The sequence below is a fragment of the Saimiri boliviensis genome, chromosome 2, assembly GCF_048565385.1.
Source record: "Saimiri boliviensis isolate mSaiBol1 chromosome 2, mSaiBol1.pri, whole genome shotgun sequence".
Lineage (NCBI taxonomy): Eukaryota > Metazoa > Chordata > Mammalia > Primates > Cebidae > Saimiri > Saimiri boliviensis.
The window spans coordinates 138,130,076-138,143,463 of record NC_133450.1 but is presented as its reverse complement, the minus strand read 5'-3'; the positions used below and the strand labels follow the sequence as shown (position 1 = coordinate 138,143,463).

The 13,388-nt window shown below is 55.4% G+C and overlaps 1 protein-coding gene across 9 annotated transcripts in view; it reads left to right on the top strand.

Moving 5' to 3' along the window:
• The window catches only part of TRAF2 (TNF receptor associated factor 2), a 32,694-nt gene extending 22,801 nt beyond the window's left edge, over positions 1-9,893 (top strand). For all 9 annotated transcript variants that reach the window (XM_039461381.2, XM_039461383.2, XM_074394460.1 and 6 more), the window contains 5 exons: positions 391-465; positions 3,495-3,776; positions 4,207-4,384; positions 7,032-7,180; positions 8,455-9,893. In XM_039461381.2, coding sequence (XP_039317315.1) covers positions 391-465; positions 3,495-3,776; positions 4,207-4,384; positions 7,032-7,180; positions 8,455-8,673 — 903 coding nt within the window. In that variant the 3' untranslated portion in view covers positions 8,674-9,893. The remainder of the gene's footprint in view (positions 1-390; positions 466-3,494; positions 3,777-4,206; positions 4,385-7,031; positions 7,181-8,454) is intronic.
• Positions 9,894-13,388: the final 3,495 nt, after the last annotated feature.

Sequence of the window (13,388 nt, the reverse complement as noted above, 5' to 3'; positions counted from 1 at the left end):
TGTGTGTATCATCTTGCACCACCACACACCAGGTGAGCAGTGGCCATTTGATTCTGGGTTTTGACCAGGCCTTGGGGCCTCAGCACCACCTGTCCTGTGGACTGTGATAGAGGACAGGTGCACCATGCGACACAGGCAGGGGTCTCCACATGTGTCCTAAAACACTAACCCATCTCAGTCACCGGCACGGTGTCCGTGTTTGCATGTGCGTGTGCACGGGTGTGTGTATGCGTGTGTCTTTGGAAATGGGTTGTTGGGTTTCATTCAGCGTGAGAGTGAAGAGGCCGACGGGGCGAGTCACATAACCCTCTGTACCTCACTGTGGCCTGTCCGGAGGTGCCGAAATGGGTTAGAACAGAGAAAGATGGCACTGACGTCCTCTCCTTACAGTTTCAGGACCACATCAAGACGTGTGGCAAGTGTCGAGTCCCTTGCAGATTCCATGCCCTCGGCTGCCTCGAGACGGTGAGTCTGGGGGTCTGAGGCTGAGGCCACCCCTCGTCCTGGGTGTGGTCTGCACTGTCTCCAGCCCTGCAATTCCTGGTTTCCTTCCCACTGCTCCTCAGCCTCTGCTGCAGGGCTGCCTCCTCCCGTCCTTGCGTGAGGACCGGGATGCCGTGACGGCGTTTATAGTGGAGTCCGTTGCTGACTCGATTCTGTGAACCTTCGGTATTGGGGTTTTTCCTGATGACGGTGAAGGGACCGTTGCTGCCTCCGTTTTCTTTGTCTGCATTGGACAGTCTCCTGCTCTCGGTGTTCTTGTCTGTTTCCCGCTCAGACCTGGCATCTGCCATCTCCAGGAAGCCGGGGCTTCCCATGCAAGAGGCTGTTTAGAGACCACCCGTGCTTCAGTGGTGCTCGCTGTTGCCACCACCACAGTCCTTGTTTCTGGGCTTCTTGGTGTTGAGATGAGAGAGAACACAGCACCAGTCTGTGGCAGCGTGTCCCATTTGCACAAAGGGTCTCCCCATGCTGGCTCAGCCAGGCCCTGCCTTCTCCACGCCGGCACGGCTCCTGAGAAGACACAGGGAGTACTGTCGTCCGGCTGTCTGTGTCTGTTGAGTGCCTTCTCTGTGGGTAGTTATGCCTCTAGCGGGTACACGTACAGGTCCGTCTGTGTCTTTTACTGTGATTAATCTAGAATGTCTTTTTTATCTTTTTTCTGAGGCTGAGTCTTACTGTCACCCAGGCTGGAGTGTAGTGGCGTGATCTCAGCTCACTGTAGCCTCACAGCCTCCACCTCCCGGGTTCCAGCGATTCTTGTGCCTCAGCCTCCCGAGTAGGTGATGAAAGGCTGGGACTACAGATGCCCGTCACCACACCCGGCTAAGTTTCATATTTTTAGTAGAGATGAGGTTTCACTGTGTTGGCCGGGCTGATCTCGAACTCCTGACCTCAAGTGGTCCTCCCGCCTCGGCCTCCTGAAGTGCTGAGATTACAGACATGACCGAGCCTGGCCTTATTTTTATATTTTGTTGTGAAAATTTGAAAATAATTTAATTGCAAAGTCAGGCCTATAAAATGAGGTATGTTTAAGGAGGCCTAGCTTCCACCCTGTGTTTTCACCTTCCCTCTGTGGGTAGCTTTTTATTTTTATTTTTTTTAATTTTTATTTTTTACTTTATTATCATTATTTATTTCTATTTTTATTTCATGATTAAGGTGTTCTAATATTATTATTATTTTTTTATTAAGACAAGGTTTCACCGTGTTGGCCAGGATGGTCTCGATATCCTGACCTCGTGATCCATCCGCTTCGGCTTCCCAAAGTGCTGGGATTACAGGTGTGAACCACTGTACCCAGCCAATTTATTTTATTTTTTAATTTTTTTGAGATGGAGTCTTGCTCTGTCACCCAGGCTGGAGTGCAGTGGCGCCGTCTTGGCTCACTGCAACCTCTGCCTCCCAGGTTCAAGCAGTTCTCCTGCCTCAGCCTGCGAAGTAGCTGGGACTACAGGTGTGCGCCACCATGCCCGGCTAATTTTTGTAGTTTTAGGAGAGATGGGGTTTCACCATGCTTGCCAGGCTGGTCTCGAACTCCTGACCTTGTGATCTACCCGCCTCAGCCTCCCAAAGTGCTAGGATTACAGATGTGAGCCACGATGCTCAGCCTTATTTTATTTTATTTTTGAGACGGAGTCTTGCTCTGTTACCCAGGCTGGAGTGCAGTGGCACGATCTTGGCTCATTGCAACCTCCACTTCCCAGATTCATTGGATTCTCCTGCCTCAGCCTCCCAAGTAGCTGGGATTACAGGCACGTACCACCAGGCCTGGCTAATTTTTGTATTATTAGTAGAGATGGGGTTTCACCATGTTGTCCAGGCTGGTTTCAAACTCCTGACCTTAGGTGATCCACCCACTTTGGCCTCCCAAAGTGCTGTAATTACAGTGCCCATCCTATTTTGCTATTTATTTATTAAATAGAGTGTTACTCTGTCACCCAGGCTGGAGTGCAGTGGCGCCATCTTGGCTTATTGCCACCTCCCCCTCCTGGGTTCAAGCGATTCTCATGCTTCGGCCTCCTGAGTAGCTGGGATTACAGGCACGCGCCACCACGCCCAGCTAATTTTGTATTTTCAGTAGAGACAGGGCTTCACCATGTTGGCCAGGCTTGTCTGGAACTGGTGGGTGGCTTTTTAAAAAGTGTTGTATTCTTTTTCTTTTTTTTTTTTTTTGGTTTTATTTTCTTCGAAACAGGGTGCGCCGGGCGCGGTGGCTCAAGCCTGTAATCCCAGCACTTTGGGAGGCCGAGGCGGGTGGATCACGAGGTCGAGAGATCGAGACCATCCTGGTCAACATGGTGAAACCCCGTCTCTACTAAAAATACAAAAAATTAGCTGGGCATGGTGGCTCGTGCCTGTAATCCCAGCTACTCAGGAGGCTGAGGCAGGAGAATTGCCTGAACCCAGGAGGCGGAGGTTTCGGTGAGCCGAGATCGCGCCATTGCACTCCAGCCTGGGTAACAAGAGCAAAACTCCGTCTCAAAAAAAAAAAAAAAAAAGAAAGAAACAGCGTTTCGCTGTGTCAGCCAGGCAGGAGTGCAGTGATATGATTTCAGCTCACTGCAGCCTCAACCTCCTGGGCTCAAGCAATCCTCCCAACTCAGCCTCCTGAGTAGGTGGAATCATTGGCACACACCACCATGCCTGGCTAATATTTTTAAGTGTTTTGTAGACATGGGGTTTTGCCACGTTGGCCCAGCTACTCTCCAACTCCTGGGCCCGAATGATCCTCCCGCTTTGGCCTCCCAAAGTGCTAGAATCACAGTTGCGAGCTACTGTGCCTGGCTGCAGCTAAGTTCCATAACAAGCTTCATATTCGTTAAACATAGCTGACTTTCAGGCTGTCATAGACAAGAAGGCCTTCCAGGCATCCCTGTCTGTGGCTCTGGCCTGTCTCCTCAGTTCAGCTGAGGCCCGTGTCTTGGCGGCTGTCCCCGGGTGGGAGCTGAATGGTGGGTGGAGCCAGCAGCCTCCCTGCCCTGTGTCTGCAGGTGGAGAGCGAGAAGCAGCAGGAGCATGAGGCGCAGTGGCTGCGGGAGCACCTGGCCATGCTACTGAACTCGGTCCTGGAGGCAAAGCCCCTCTCAGGAGACCAGAGCCAGGCGGGGTCAGAGCTCCTGCAGAGGTGTGAGACACTGGAGAAGAAGACAGCCACCTTCGAGAACATCGTCTGTGTCCTGAACCGGGAGGTGGAGAGGGTGGCCCTGACCGTCGAGGCCTGTAGCCGGCAGCACCGGCTGGACCTTGACAGGATTGAAGCGCTGAGCAACAAGGTCTGTGCCCCGTGGGCGGCCAGCCATTAGGAGGACAGTGTAAAGGGGGATGGTGCCTACGCCTCAGCAACTTCTGGCAGGTCCTGGAGCTTTACAGCCTGGACAGCCTAGAACTCCCATCTGCAAACCCCAGTCCAGCGAGGTTTCTATGGGGGGCGAGCCTCCTCTCTCTGATGGAGGACAGAGTCAGCCGTGGGGTGTGCATGGCGTGGCTTCTGAGCACGCTTGCTGTCCAGAGCTGCTGTGTGAACTTGGAGCCCCCACCTGTTCACGGGGTGGGGTTGGGTTCTTGTGGGCAGGGAGCTGACAAGAGGAACACAGAGCCCAGGGTGCCCTGGAGCACAGTCCTGCAGGAGGTGGGTGGGTGTGGGCGGCAGGGGCGCGTGCCTGCACCCTCCTGTAAGAGGGAAGGTGGTCTTGGCACCCGCAGGTGCAGCAGCTGGAGAGGAGCATCGGCCTGAAGGACCTGGCGATGGCCGACCTGGAGCAGAAGGTCTTGGAGATGGAGGCGTCCACCTACGATGGGGTCTTCATCTGGAAGATCTCAGACTTTGCTAGGAAGCGCCAGGAAGCTGTGGCTGGCCGCACACCTGCCATCTTCTCCCCAGGTGTGGTTCTAGCCCCCCCCACCCCACTGCAGCTGCTGTTTACTTGGCACCTGGGTCCCTTCATCCCCAAGACCACATGGGATGGGGCCCAAGGGCGAGGCTGGGATACAACCCCCACTGATACCAGGAGTGGCTGTGCCTCCCTGCGTGGCCAGTGGGCAGCTGAATGTGGGCTGGCCAGTGGGCACCCTTGGGCAGATGTCAGGGTGGGGGTGTTGGGCTGGCTGCCCTCCTGCTGTGCCAGCCCTCAAGGTGTGCCCCTTGTCACCGTCAGCTCTACACTGCAAGCCCCATGTCACCTAAAGCAGACATTACACCAGCAGGCTCTCCTGCCTGACCACAGCTCCCAGGAAGACAGAGGGCGGGTGGGGTCACCACGTGGGTGGCACGAGGTGGGATGTGGCTCTCAGGGACTTGGGGCTGAGCTGGTCTGACCCTTCGCAGGTTCACTTTCCAGCCGCACACAGGAGCTCAGTGAGGCTGTTCCTCATGCTACCTCCTTTTTTTTTTTTTTTTTTTTTTTTGAGACGGAGTTTCACTCTTGTTACCCAGGCTGGAGTGCAATGGCGCGATCTCGGCTCACCACAACCTCCGCCTCCTGGGTTCAGGCAATTCTCCTGCCTCAGCCTCCTGAGTAGCTGGGATTACAGGCACGTGCCACCATGCCCAGCTAATTTTTTGTATTTTTAGTAGAGACGGGGTTTCACCATGTTGACCAGGATGGTCTCGATCTCTCGACCTCGTGATCCACCCGCCTCGGCCTCCCAAAGTGCTGGGATTACAAGCTTGAGCCACCACGCCCGGCCGCCTCCTTTTTTTTTTTAGCCCCAATTACGGGGTCTCTTGAGAGGGTGCTCGTGGGGTCTCCCCTGGAGGGCACTGCTAGAGAGGGATGGGGTGGGGGCTGTCAAAACTATGTTTCCGGGCACTGTGGTCCAGAGGTGGCCCCGCTGCTGTACCTGGAGACCTTCACTGACCTGGTGCCGGCCCAGCCATCATCGCTGCCCCCGCTCAAGCCCTGCCTCCATGCCCTTTGTAGCCATGGCTCAGAACACGCCCTTATGTGAGCTTTATTTTTGCGCTGACTTGTCGAACCTGCTGTTAGAATCTTAGATTCTAGGATCAAGGCTGAGACACTGTAGGTACCTTTCGTGTTTGAATTTAAGCTGGCACTGCTGATGAAGCTCCCTGAGCACCAAGGGCTGAGGTGGTCCTGTGCTCCGGCGCCCTCGAGGTAGAAAGAGACCCAAGTGAGGGGCTGCCATGATCTTCTTCATGGTGCGTCCTGACAAGGCCTTCAGCAGGGGTCAGAAACGAAACTCACACTCTCTTCTCTGAGTTGAGACTGGAAAAATGAAAGATTGTTTTGGGGGACACTCGAGGGCATAGTCTAGGTAGCCTGCAGGACATGGATCTGTTCCTCCAGGGCTGGGAAGGTCAGCACCGCCCTCTGGTGGCCACCTTCCCTCTGCAGCTGCTGGGAGCTCTGAGCGTGGGGTGAAGGGTGAAGGGTTGAGGCCCTGCCACAGTGGCGGTCTTCGAGGGCGCTGCACTTGGGCACGAGGACCTGTTTGTGTAGAACATCTGCTTTAAGGGATGCTGGTGAACACAGCTGGTGTGCGGCATGGCTGTGGAGGGCGGGGAGGATGGCCTGGGGAGGATGGGCTGTGGAGGGCAGGGAGGACGGCCTGGGGAGGATGGGCTGTGGAGGGCAGGGAGGACGGCCTGGGGAGGATGGGCTGTGGAGGGCAGGGAGGACGGCCTGGGGAAGATGGGCTGTGGAGGGCGGGGAGGACGGGCCTAGGGGCTCGGTGCTGCCATGGTGGGATCAGTGTATGGAGCTTTGTGCATGGTGTTCTGTCATGTGACTTAGAAAGCAGCCTCTGCCCCGTTCTGGCTGTCATTTGAATCTCTCTTGTTGGGCGGGAAGGACGTGGACTCTGCTTGTTCTGGGGCTCTCCCCGGCCAGCCCCTCTCCTGAGGCAGGCTTGGGGCCCAGCTTAGACCCTGGGCCGGTCAAGGTTCCCCTCTGCAGCTCTGCCGAGGCTCCAGCCACACTGTTTAGTGGATCTCTCCATGTTGCTCTACTCGCCTTCTTAAGTTTCGGGGGTTACATTTAGGATTCTTAAAAATGCTTTCTCATGGTTCACGCCTGTAATCCCAGCACTATGGGAGGCCAAATCAGGTGGATCACCTGAGGTCAGGAGTTCAAGACCAGCCTGGCTAGCATGGAGGAATCCTGTCTCCTAAAAATATAAAATTCAGCCAGGCATGGCGGCAGGCGCCTGTAGTCCCAGCTACTCAGGAGGCCAAGGCAGGAAATTTGCTTGAGCCCGGGAAGTGGAGGTTCCAGTTAGCTGAGATCGAGCCACTGCTCTCCAGCTTGGGCAACAGAGTGAGACTCTGTCTCAAAAAAAAAAAAAAAAAGCATTTACTGATTTTTCTGATTACTGAGTGTTTTTCAAAAATGAAATTTGTTTTCATTGGAAACTAACTGCAGAGCTTGAGAACAAACGTTCTTTGCACCCCAGAACCTGAATGTTCCTTCGTGGTGTGGGTGTCCCTTGGGGAGGGCCAGCAGGCAGGAAGAGCCCGCCCCGCCCGTGCTTAGGGTCAGCTGATGGGCCCCTCCCGCCCGCCTCCGCAGCCTTCTACACCAGCAGGTACGGCTACAAGATGTGTCTGCGCATCTACCTGAACGGCGACGGGACCGGGCGCGGGACCCACCTGTCCCTCTTCTTCGTGGTGATGAAGGGCCCCAACGACGCCCTGCTACGATGGCCCTTCAACCAGAAGGTGAGGCCGTCTCCGCGGGCTTCGCCGAGGGCGGGGCAGCTCCTACAGCTCAGGCTTGTGCAGGGCGGGCTGGCTGGGGCTGCTGGTCCAGGCGTCCGCAGCAGGCAGGCCACCCTGTGGTGCCGTGTCACGTGGTGGAGAGTTCTGGTGGTTTCTATCTTTTCCACAGTTTCTGAACACTGGTCTGTGACACAAGCAACTGGCTTCCTGATGTGTCAGATGAATATTACTAAGAAAAAGCACAAGGCCGGGCGTGGGGGCTCCCCCTGTGATCTTAGCACTTTGGGAGGCTGAGGTGGGAGGATGACTTGAGACCAGCCTGGGAAACATAGTGAGACCCCATCTCTACAAAAAAAAAGAAAAATTAGCTAGGCCTGGTGGTGCGACCTGTACTCCCAGCTATTAGGGAGGCTGAGGCCGGAGGACTGCTGGAGCCCAGCGGGTTGAGGCTGCAGTGGGCCGAGATCACACCACTGCACTGCAGCCCGGGCGGCAGAACAAGACTGGTCTCTAAAAAATAAGTGAATGCAAGGACAAAGCACAGAAGGATGGAAGCTGGTGTGCCCAGCCTTAGCCTAGGACGCCAGAGGTCGGAGGGCGTCTGGACCAGCCCTGGAGAGTGCGGAGGAAGGAACACAGCCTCGGGGCTGCCTTCGTCAGGGCTGTGATTTGTTATTTTGAAAATCAGAATCTGTTTTTGGTTGAGGAACTGAAGATCTAGAGACGAGGCCGGAACGGGAAGGCCCTTTCCTTCCACCACACTAGGCCCAGGCTGGCTGCTTCCCCCACCCGCTCCAGCCAGTGGGGTAGGCAGAGCAGAGCTGGGCGAGGGGAGGGACGTGGAGGGCCCGGGGCAGCCGGGTTCACAGGCCCGACAGAGGCAGGCTCAGGCTCTCTGAAAAGGACGCTTAGGGTTAGGTGGGCAGTGGGTGCCTCATGATACCTTTACCGAGAAAACGTCTTTGCCAGCTGTTATTATTTTTTGCTTTTTCCTAATACTAATTCACGTTGAGGATTGGTAAACTGTAGTCTTGAACTGCAGATGTCAGGGGACAGGAAATGCCAGATGGATGCAGGTTCCCCGGAGAGAAGCGTCACGCCCACGGCTGGTGAGCCAGGCGCTGTGCAGGATCGAGGCCGCCCACCACGTGGTCTTGGCTGGGTCCTGGGATGGGCACCTGGGGCCTCCTGCCAGTGGCGCTGCGAGTGTCCAGACCCTCAGGAGCCAGGAGAGGCAGTCTACAACCGTGTCCCTCCCTGGGGCTCTCCTCCAGGTGACCCTGATGCTGCTGGACCAGAACAACCGGGAGCACGTGATTGACGCCTTCAGGCCCGACGTGACCTCATCCTCTTTCCAGAGGCCGGTCAACGACATGAACATCGCAAGTGGCTGCCCCCTCTTCTGCCCCGTCTCCAAGATGGAGGCCAAGAATTCCTACGTGCGGGACGATGCCATCTTCATCAAGGCCATTGTGGACCTGACAGGGCTCTAACTGCCCCCAACTGGTGTCGGGTTTGGGGACAGCCAGGCACAGCTGGCTCACTGAGGGGCCACCATGCTGGGCCAGGGCCTCACTGCACAAGTGGGCAGGGGCCTGGCTTCGGCACTTGGGAGGGTGTTGGTCTGCAGCCAAGTTCACTGTCACGGGGAAGGAGCTACCAGCCAGTCCTCAGATTTCAGAGACTGCATAGAGGGGCCTGGGAGACGGGCTCAGCCCAGGGCCATGCTGGGGCTGGCCAACGGTCTTCTGGTGCTTCTCTTGCTGTCTGTTCTGTGCAGTGAAGGGAGAGGCCCTGGGTGGGGACACTTGGAGCGGAGCACATCCCAGCAGTGCCCACAAAGCAGGAGCACAGTGGCGGCCTTGTGTTGCTCAGGCATGGCAGGCAGAAAGGAGGGGCTGATCCAGGAGAAGGGCCTCCTGCCAGCCAGAGTGAGGAAGGCCATGTGGGCTGGTTCTCCCCTCTGGTCCCTCGAGAGAAGGGAGCATTCCTAGACCCCTAGGTGCTTGTCTGCACAGAGCTCCAGTCTGTGCCACCTTGGCCAGGCTGGCTGTGGGAGAGGGTTGGTCCCACGCTGCCTCTGCTCAGACCATGGTATGGGGGTGTGCAGCACGGCTGTGGGTGCTGAGAGCACTCCGTCCAGCTCACGAGACACAGTTATTAAACCATTCAGATCTCTGCTCAGTGGCGTCCAGTTGGTTCCAGGTTGCCTGCAGCTTCCAGTCCTGGCAGTGGTCACCCTCTGGGGGTCCTCCTGGCCTCCTCTCCTCCCACGCACCCCTCCCCACAGGGTGCCTGGCCGTTGGCTGCTTTTCTAGCCAGCCAGGCTGTTCTGTTTCTTACCTACTGTAAGCTCTCTCTTCTTGAGCTTTGGTGAAGCCCAGTGTTCCCTCTTGTGAGATATTCTTCCCTGCCCGTCTCCTCTCCTGGGCTTTCCCAGGGACTCCTGTGAGAGCAGGGCGAGGAGGAGCTGGCCCGGGTTCTCTGCACAGGCCGTGCCGCCCTGGGGTGTGCTCTCGGGACTGAGAGGAGGCCGGTGTAGGCAAGGCTCCGCTCTTGGGGTCAGGGCAGCCGTGCTGGGGCCTGCTTGGCGTCTGTATCGGGTCCAGGGTAAAGTGTGGGCACGTCTTGACATCCTCTCACACTGCTGTCGTTTGAGAAGTTAAGACCATAAAAATAAAGGAAATAACTCGGGCACGGGAACTGACAGGTATTATCTGTGTTCCCTGTGCGTGTACTGGACGGAACGAAGCATCTCAGAGCCCATCCCCTGCTGTTCCCTTTCCCAGCCTCACCTCAGCTCCCTAGGGCCACTTGGCACCAACCGTGACGTTCCAGTTCTCCGGCTTTAGAATTTGGCATCTGTGTGTTTCTGTACCCACAAATAAGACTATTGCATTTAAAACGCAGGAACTATCCACTGGGTCCTCTGCAGGTAGCTGGGTCTCTTATTCAGCCTGGCTGGGTTTGGTTTTGTTTTTGAGATGGAGTTTCACTCTTGTCACCCAGGCTGGAGTGCAATGGCACAGTCTCGGCTCACTGCAACCTCCACCTCCTGGGTTCAAGTGATTATGCCTCAGCTTCCCGAGAAGCTGGGATTACAGGCACCTGCCATCACGCCCGCCTGATTTTTGTATTTTTAGTAGAGACTGTGTTTAACTATGTTGCCCAGGTTGGTCTTGAACTCGTGACCTCAAGTGATCCCCGTGCCTCAGTCTCCCCAAATGCTGGGATTACAGGCATGAGCCACCACGCCCGGCCCAGCCTAGCTGGTTTTAATGCCTCATGTGCTGGGCACTCTGCATGGCAGATTCTGACTGCCATGTGTGAGCTCCCTAGAGAGCACCTCCCCGTCTTTTCTTCTGTGTCTTGAGTGTTTGGCAACTGTAGACCCCCAGACAGACCCACTCTGGGTCTCCTGTCAGCCTGGAAGGAGAGCTGGTGGTTTCTAGGCCTTCCCGTTTGAGCAGTTAGTGGCCAGCTTGCCTTACAGAGGGGCGGCACCCTGTCCTTCCACCAGCACGAGGCGAGGGTTCCCATTGTCTCCCGTCCCTGCCACGCTTTGGTGCGGGAATGGAGGAGATGCTGCCTTCTGGTGTGTGAAGGGGCTTCTCAGGAACGGGTGCTTCTCTGATGGCTCAGTGGCGTCGGGCGTCTGCCCCGCTCACTGCTCTCTGGGACTGCCTCCCATGTGAATTGCCTGTTGATGTCTTTTTCTTATTTTGTTTCTGGTTGTTGGTCTGGGCCTTATTCTACCGGTTGATAGGAGTTCCTAATACTCCTGACTAGAGTCTCAGTTGTGTGTTTGAACTGTGTCTGCTCCTGATGTGCAGAAGCTTAAACCTAAGGCATGGTCCGTCGGTCTTACCCTCTGTGAGTGGAGCTGTTTCTGACCGACTCAGAACATCCTGACCTCCCTGAGGCTGAAAAACACTGTCATGTTTTCTTCTAATGATTTTGAGGTTTTATCTGTGATGTGGGGGGCTTCTGTATTTGGACATTTGTTTGTGCATGACAGGTTTTACTAGGTTGTTGCAGTTTGTTGAAGCAGATAGATTCAGGTCATCTCTTCTCCATTAAAACAAAATGGAGCTGTGACATGAGAGGAACAGGACCAAAAAAAGTCCTCCCCAGGGACAAAGACAGGGAAGAAGCCAACATCCACAGGATTTCAACCCCTTCTGGATGGTGGGAAGTGGGTTGGTGGGTGGCTCTGAGCAGAAGAGGGCTGAGGGGGAGGCTCGCTACCCTGGGAGGCCCTGGCACGGAGCAGAGTCTGAGCTAAAAGTGGATCAGCTCAGAGACCAGGCAGAGCCGCTACCTTGCAGGTCCTTTGCCTGCCAGAGCAGCCGGGTGGTCCTCCCAGCCCTCACCTCCCTGCAGTGGAAAGGGAGGTCTGGAAAAGTGGGGGAAGAGCTGAGGGTTGTGCCCCAACGCCGTCAGAGCAGTGTCGGGCTCCAGGCCGAGGCAGGGGCGGGCGCCTGCACTGAACAACTCCCCAGGTGCAGACGCTCCCAGGAAACAGACCAAGGCCCTGGAGGGACAGGCGCTTTGGAGCTGACCCGCGGGCAGGCCTGGCGCAGCCGCCTCGTGGCCTTCCGGGGAAGTGCCAGGCTCTATGCAAACCCACAGAGGTGCCACCGTCACCATCTAATTTTAGGAGGTTTCATCCCCCTGCAGAGAAACCTTCCCACAAACCTGCTTCTGTCTCTGGGCTTGCCTGATGAGGACACGGATGGGAGTAGAACCCTGCAGCTTGCGGCCTGTGCTGTTCCTCAGCAGGATGCTGACAAGCTTCGTCTGTGTCACTGCGGGTCGGAATTTCATTCCTTTATGTGGCCGGGGGATGGACCTCATCTTCTTTATCCGTTCACCAGGTGATGGACATGGGCGGTTTCTGATTTATGGCTACTCTGAAGATGCTGTTGTGAACATCTGTGTACGAGTTGTTGTGGGGACGCATACTTGTTTTCGTTTCTCTTGAATATTCATACCTGGGAGTAGAACTGCTGGACCATGAGTTCAGCTTTTGGAGGATTGCCAGACACCCCCTCGGTGGTTGTGTCACTTCACAGCTCTCTCGGGAAGTGCTTTTATTTTTTGATTTTCGTTTTTCGAGATGGAGTCTCGCTTTGTCTCCCAGGCTGCAGTGCAGTGGTGCAGTCTTGGCTCACTGCAACCTCAGCCTCCCGAGTAGCCAGGATTACAAGCGTGCACTGCCACGCCTGGCTCATTTTTGTGTTTTTAGTGCAGATGGGGTTTCTCCGTGTTGGCCAGGATGGTCTCGAATCCTGACCTCAAGTGTTCCTCCCACCTCAGCCTCCCAGAGTGCTGGGATTACAGGCATGAGCTGCTGCACTAGCTCCTAGTAACATTTTAAAATTTCATAGTAAAATTGATTTGTTCTTTTGTTATGAATGTTCACACCTGTGCAGATTTGGATAAGCACCGCAATAACCAGGAGACAGGCTTGCCCTGCCGTCTCAGAAGTCCATCCTCCCCGACTTCCACCTCAAGACCGTTCTCCCCCAGCTCAGGCTGGAGTGAGATGGCGTGATCTTGGCTCAGTGCAACCTCCACCTCCCAGGTTCAAGTGATTCTTCTGCCTCAGCCTCGCAAGTAGCTGGGATTATAGACGCCTGCCACCACGCCCAGTTAATTTTTGTGTTTTTAGTAGAGGTAGGGTTTCACCGTATTGGCAAGGCTGATCTTGAACTCCTGACCTCATGATCTGCCTGCCTCAGCCTCCCAAAGTGTTGGGATTTCAGGCGTGAGCCACTGCGCCCCGCCACTCAGAAATGAAGAAAAAGGTACTAGAAACCGGAGGAAAGACCGTACTAGTTGAAAGTGGCAGAGAACATGGCTGTTGTGTGTTCGTGCCCAGTCCTTCCTTTGTGGAAGGGACTGGGCTGTCTGGCTAAAGAAATATTCAGGGTGTGGCATGTCTTCTAACTGCATAAAGTAAGATGTGAGACGAGAGAAATGATTGAAAGATGGAATTTATCATTAACAGGGAAAGAACTTAGGGATCTTAAGGCTTTTCAGTCTGGCCATTGAAAGAGTAATGAGGTGTCTTTAGGAGAACAGACCAGGAGTGTGGCGAGCAGCTTTTGACAAGGAGCTTATTGTGGACAGGATGAAGCCAGAGGCTGCAAACCAGGACAAAGGGAAAATGACCCCAGAGGTGTTTCAGACTCCTGGCCCTGCT